This window comes from Drosophila suzukii, chromosome 3, assembly GCF_043229965.1.
Source record: "Drosophila suzukii chromosome 3, CBGP_Dsuzu_IsoJpt1.0, whole genome shotgun sequence".
Classification (NCBI taxonomy): Eukaryota; Metazoa; Arthropoda; class Insecta; order Diptera; family Drosophilidae; genus Drosophila; species Drosophila suzukii.
Genome location: NC_092082.1, coordinates 75,118,704 through 75,125,408, shown reverse-complemented (window position 1 = coordinate 75,125,408; position 6,705 = coordinate 75,118,704). Strand labels below are relative to the sequence as shown.

At 42.7% G+C, this 6,705-nt stretch overlaps 1 protein-coding gene across 1 annotated transcript in view; it reads right to left on the bottom strand.

Annotated features, from left to right (window-relative positions):
- Nucleotides 1-369: 369 nt before the first annotated feature.
- Nucleotides 370-6,705, bottom strand: part of klg (klingon) — a 65,328-nt gene continuing 58,992 nt past the window's right edge. Inside the window, exons 6-11 of the mRNA XM_036817132.3 lie at nucleotides 6,322-6,472; nucleotides 5,394-5,491; nucleotides 4,733-4,854; nucleotides 3,677-3,857; nucleotides 2,283-2,456; nucleotides 370-2,135 (exon numbers count right to left, since the gene is read on the bottom strand). Coding sequence (XP_036673027.3) covers nucleotides 1,917-2,135; nucleotides 2,283-2,456; nucleotides 3,677-3,857; nucleotides 4,733-4,854; nucleotides 5,394-5,491; nucleotides 6,322-6,472 — 945 coding nt within the window. The 3' untranslated portion in view covers nucleotides 370-1,916. The remainder of the gene's footprint in view (nucleotides 2,136-2,282; nucleotides 2,457-3,676; nucleotides 3,858-4,732; nucleotides 4,855-5,393; nucleotides 5,492-6,321; nucleotides 6,473-6,705) is intronic.

Sequence of the window (6,705 nt, the reverse complement as noted above, 5' to 3'; positions counted from 1 at the left end):
GCAAAAAATCGACAAAAAAGACCTGGCAGTTCCATCGATGATTATGTATTTTCATATAAATTTGCAGAAAGTTTGCGAGTCTGTTGAGTGGCACAAAGGATGTGACACATTAAAATTTCATACTTGCATTATGGCAGGGAAATACTTGAGGGCCCCTTAAAATTGTAAGTCCTAAAAGCCGCTTGGGGAAAAATTGCAATACTAATTTGGAACTGATTTGTGTCCTGTTGTGAGGTCCAAAAAGTTATTCTTTGTGCTAAGAAAAATATGGAAAATAAATGCAATTGTATGAAATAATAACACATACCAACTTTTTCTTTATTTAATTTGCAGAGAGACCAGAGGAAATAAAACAAAATAACCTTTTTAGTTTACATCTAATGCTTTATTTTATTTTTGAATATTTTAGGGTTTCTTATGCGCATTAATCATACAATTAGCATCGTACTATGTAGTTAGTAATTAATGAATTCACTTTTAATGAACACGCACTGCCAAGGTGCTTATCTATTTCTGATTTATCTGAATTATACTTGTATTTAGTTTCAGATCGGATCGTTCGGAGATCCATGTATCTGTTAAATCTGTAGTAATGCCTTCGATTCGTACTCCTCCCGCATCCTGCATTCAACTGGCTATGTAAGGTACACACACATACACATTTATGTAGATAAATTGTAACGCTTTTACTTGGTTTTCGATTCGATTCGATTCCCCCTTTTAACTCGGCTTTTGGCTTCGTTCGACATGCTAAATACAGGAGTTGTTGTATATGTGGTAATACGAGTTCGAGGGGCCGCGGCCTATAAAATATACAAGTGAGCTTTGACCTCTATTGTGTGCCCTAAATGAAACAGTACGACCTCGATTCGGATTCGATTCGATGGGGATCGCACAATCGTACAATTGGAAAGGTGCAAAAGCTGATAAAATGCCTGCTGGGTTTTTCGTAACACTCAATAAGTACAGTATTCATGTATTTACAGGTTGACACTCCCTGACGTTCGTGACGTTCGCGTGTCGCTAATATGTATGCAAAAATTCACATTCAAATGCTCCGACTAATATTCCGAATGGGGGATTAGCTTAGTTCCGACTTTTCCGCTTTTCCGCTTTTTTTGGTGGTACAACACGTTTGCTTAAACTCTAATTTACATCGAAAAACATTGTATTGAATTGCTGTTGCGTTGTTATCGTTTTGGTTATGGGTGCGCTTACTGGCTAAAATAAGACTACAGCTGCAATCGAAGGAATGGCAATGAAACGTTTACGGATTCGAATTCGGAACACAAATGGCAAGTGGTAAATGGCAAATACTTTACATACTAACAATTTGCGGTGTGATTTTATTCCAGTGTTTTATTTTTTTTGCCTATTTCATCCTCAATATTCTGTTATTTATGGTTTCGCTTGAAACTAAATAATATCACTATATAATGTTTGCTTAATTTACATACACATCCTGCACACCGAGCATCAGCCCGACATTTATGAAGTAAAATGCAGTTCACATTCAGATATCTAATGCTTATTTACATGACCTAGTTCGAGTTGCTTATTCTACCATGGGGATGGAACTGGGGGGTGGGATTTGGATAGTGGATTTGCATTCTCGAATTGCAATTTCCATTAACCATTTTCCGGTTTTATGTGTGTGTGTGCTAATTTAATCGTGGACAAAACTCTCGAAAAATTATTTACATGGGTTTTTATTTTAATTTCCTTCAGCTTGCTTTCTATCTCATTTTGCTTTTTAGTTGGGGCTAGATTCACTTGCTCTTTGGTTGGCAGTATGCAGAGTCCAATAATGTTTTTTGAGAATTTTCTTTGGTGTTCCTGGATGCCTCTGCATCTCCCCGCCAACCTTTGCTGCTCCACTTCTGATACTCATGATCCTGAACTCCTGCGGAATAAACTTATCCCAGGCCCAGTCGTCGCCTGTCGAACTGACAATTACTCAAGGTCAGGACCAAAAGGAGCACCGTATGGAGGAGCAGGCTGTGGGGCAAGGATCCTGGCAGGCTGCCGACCGAGGCACCATTGCTGCGCGACTTGGAGCTGGCCACCACCTCGGCGTCCTCGGGGGCAATGTCCTGGCTGTTGCTGGCGACGATAAATTGAAATATATCGCTGACCTGCGGGGTTGGGAAAATGCGGGGGAAAGCGAGAAGAGTGGACAGAGGTTGAGTAAAGAAAAGTGGCACAAAATCAAGATTAAGTAGCCGCCCGACTAGATTTATGCCGGTCTTTTGGCACCGAGAGCTATAGGGTATAGAACTCACCTCGTTCCAGCCATAGCGATTCTTGGCCTGCACAATTGCCTCGTAGTAAGCGCCCGGATGCAGATTCTTGATGGTGTAGGACATGATGTGTGTCAGGGGCTCCGAGGCCGGTCGGTGTTCCGGGGTGAGGATGAAGTCGTGCCACCTGCCGGGCTGCTGGTACGTATCATTCATCTATCCGGCGGAAAAGTGGAGAAAAACGAGAGAGAGAGAAGGCACAGAAGAGCCAAATTAAGTGTCGGCTTTCACCATTGACAGTTTTCCTTTGATTCCTTAATTAATTTTATGTCCTGCGCGAGGAAACCAAATGATTTCCGCTGCGAGCGCCCGATCAAGTTATGACAGCTATCACATCAATTAAGTCTCCTCTGCCTCCAGCAAAGGCTCTTGATATCCCGCCCCGGCGGAAAGTCCTCCAATAATTGCACTTCAATGGCGCATGAATGCAGAAAAAAAAATTCAGGAAAAATTATCTCCGCCCAATCAACGGAGCGTGGCAGGCCACTGCAGTTTGACATTCATCGCCAAGTGTGCGTGGCTCGAAATCTCATTAAATTTCCCGATTTGCCCCGTCTGTATAGCCCAGAGTCGCAATTAAGCGACATTTTCATATGTCTACGCTGATACTCGTATTAAAAATCACTTTGCTCTGTCTACCTCAGATTTGCTACATCGGAAATATTTTATAAATGATTTAAGAGTATGATTTTGTAATATTTATTTCCTAAAGTAAATACGTGTATGCTTAAGATGATAGATATAATAAGAAATCGGATTGTTAACTAAATCATATTCTTATCATTGCAATACAATATACAATTATAAAAAAAAACCGGGAATTTGTTTACGCCTAAATCTAAATTTAAAATTTAAAAGAACTATTTATCTTTAATCAAAGTTCGGTGAAAATTCAGTATTTTGAATACCTTAAGACATATAATCTTAGTCAGAACAATAATTTATTTCTTATGCTGAATTATTAAATTATTCCTTTTAGAACCAAGTCTTAATATTTCTCACTGTACAATATGCCCCCTACTCATTTCCCTCTATTTTCTACTTAATGGCTTCGATTCGCTTTTTTGCTCGCATTTTGGTGCTCGATTTTTTAGACATCTCGGTGAATGTAATTTTAATCACGTGCTTCATTAGTGAGCAAGTCTTCTCCCAAAATAAAAGCCGTTTCGAGACGAGACATCAAGGTATCGGATTGCTTTTTAAGGCATCCAGGGAACACCATCCAGCCCATTGTCTAGATGTCAGTCTGGCTGGATCGGGCTTTGTGCATATTTCACAATTAATTAATTGAATATACTCCTTTCATATCGGATTGCCAGTGGCTTCCCACCTCATCAACCGCCCACTTAGCCATCCCACTTATTCATTCAACTCACCAGCACTCGACGGTAGAGCAGACGGACCTCCTCCAGCGGCGGGTAACTATCGATTTTCCAGGTCAGGTTGTAGCTGTCCGGCGAACGACCCCACTTGGGCGAGTAGAACTCGGCGGGTCCGGGGCGTCCGGAGAGCTCCATGTACTTGCGGGAGCGTCCCAGCGAATTGTCCGCCACGCAGCTGAAAGGGATTTCTAATTAGCATATGGCTTAAATGGTTAATTGCCTTAATTGGCTTTTGGTTTTTCCAATTTCACCCTCTTGTTTATTTTTTTTAATTTGGTTTGTTAATTTCTGGATGCGTCATGTTTGCCTGCAATCACTTTTGCACACGGCCAAAAATGTAATTTCCTTTTAATTTTGCATTACACTCTGTCAGCATTACTCATACGCCACGTGGGGCGCTGGGGGAAGGGAATGGATTCTCAGCCATCCGCCATGTGGACTTGGGCCCGCATCGATCTGGCAGTCGGCAAGTGGCTGGCAACCAACTGGGGAACTCGACTCAACTAATCCAAACACGTCGACACGTCGTGTGCACAAAAGCCACTCACTGTGGGTGGTGACCAGGTGGTTTGGTGGTTCGATGGGCACCACCACCATCACCATCACCACCGCCACTGCCCCCATTCGAGAAAGATGGCTAAAACTTTGTGCATGAAATGTTGTGTCAACATGGCGAAACTTCCGCTTCTTTAATATGTTTCAGACAGATTGACATTGATGTGGAAAACTTGTTTGTCCGCAAAATGGGTGGGCCACGCCTAGCACAGACAATTCCCCAATGCCGGACGTGGGTGTACTACTGTACCAGAACACCAATGTACTACTGTACTGCCATGTAGTATGTAGCAAATACTAAGCCTCGTTCCCCGGGAGCAAACTCAGACAAGTGGCAACTTCGAACTGCTAACTGGCTGGCAAAAAGTGAAATAAGTTGTAGCCAAAGTTGCCAAATTGACTAAATCAACGCTGGCCAGCAAAGTTCATTGTAAGCCACAAGTTGTCCCCGTCGATTCCAGAGCTCCAGATTCCCAACTCTAGAGCTCCACTCACCTGTAGTTTCCGAAGTCCTCCTGCTGAATGTGCCGGATGGTGAGTGTGTGCCGGTTGGCCCTGGTGTTCATGGTGCGCCTGTCCGTCGTTTGGATCGGAAATGAGTTTTGGTACCAGGACACCTGCAGCGAGAAGGTCTGTGGATTAGCTTGGGAAGTGACTGTGCGATGGCGATGATCGAGATGAAGATGAAGCACATGTCAATTGAGTGCCACTACGATTGCAACTAATAAATTCAACTCAAAATTTGACCCACTTGCAGTAACTTCTTCCTGCCACAATTCGAAACGAAACGAAAAACGAAATGAAATGAAAGTTGGGCAAATAAAAATGGCATTAATTTGCCACAGCAAGACATCGGAGAAAGGAATTGCAGGCCAGAGTGGCACAAAGCCTGTGAGGAAAAGGCAACTGAACACAGCGCAACACAACACAACAGAACCGAAAAGCTGAATAAATGAAAAACAAGAAAAACAGGAAAAACTGGAAAAAGTGACCTGAAAACAAAGTTCTTGCATAAGGCGGGGCGATGGGGAGGGCGGGATGAGACTGCCTGCCCATGGCCCCGTAATCGTAATAATCTAAAAATCCACGAAAAATAACAAAAACTATCTGGGCACAATGGAACGAATGGAACGGTGCATTCAAAGAGCCAACAAACCGTTGCGACTGGATCAGCGTAAACAATGCAAACGAGCTTCGCCTCGAATCCTTCGCCCGAGTGTATCCAGGACTTCTCCACTTGAATATCCGGGGGATCTGCACCCAGATACCCAGATACCCAGGCATCCGTCAGGTTGCAGGATGGCAGGGATGGTAGGACCAGGATGGCAAGGACACACAGAGAAAGAAACAAAGAGAGGCGGTAGAGGAATTTAGCACACGAAGCTGCAATCTGATTACAGTCAAAAATCAATTTATATACAGTTGCTAAGACTCCGTTTGGTCTCGGCTTTCTTTTCCCGTTCAAATTGTTTCCTGCCCTGCATATCGAATCGGCGGTGCCGCATTGTTGCATGCATCGAGTATCTCGAGGTCGAGTCTTGTATCTGCACAGCGGTTTCTGGTTTTGGCTTTGAAATCCCGCTGCAGTCAGCAGCTTTAAGGCACTGATTTACGAGACCCCCGAGACTCTTTTGCCCTAAGATACTTTTCCTCTCTTCTGTCTTGTAGATTTTTTTCACTTTTCTCCAACTTCAGTTGCAAAACGAAAGTTAAGTTATCTCCAAAAATGGATTTCAAGTTGCTGCTTTATTCGCTCAATGATTAATGACAGATTTCGCGGTGCAGATACTAAGCACTTATACACTTCAATAACTTTTAAAATTATATTATTTTCTAGTTTTCCAATGATAAATATTTAAAAGCCTTAAAAAAAATGCCTTCGTTTAAACACTGCTCCAACATAAAATTTAACATCTTATATTATTTTATTTTGATTGGTTGCCAATATATGTCGGAAAATATTCAAAATCCCCTCTTAAACAGCCAGAAATCGCGTGAAATTAAATGTTTAAGAAAAGATTTAACATGTAATCTGGTCTTAAATATCTATAATATTTTTATTAAAAGTCCTTATAGGTACTTACACAGCACATCCAGCCTCATATCGACTGTGACCGGTTCGCCCACGCCGTTGTCGGCGGTGCACTGGTAGACTCCCGCCTGCTGGCGCTCCAGCTTCTCCAGGGTCAAAATGGGTCCGTCGCCGATCCTGGCCGTCGACTTGTTTGCGCCGCTCTGCGAGGACATGGAAAAAACAGGAAAAAAGGGGTGGCATATTCTGTAACGCTTTGTAAACAGAGTGGCAACAAATTGAATCAATCGCAGACATCTTTTGGCCCGGCTAAAATGAAGTCGGCGAGAGTGCAAGTAGCAAATGTCAAAAGACAAATGCTGTTGGCAAGCGAAAGAGTGCGGAGGCGAAATGAAACGAAACGAAACAAAACCCAAATGAAGACATCCACCCCGAC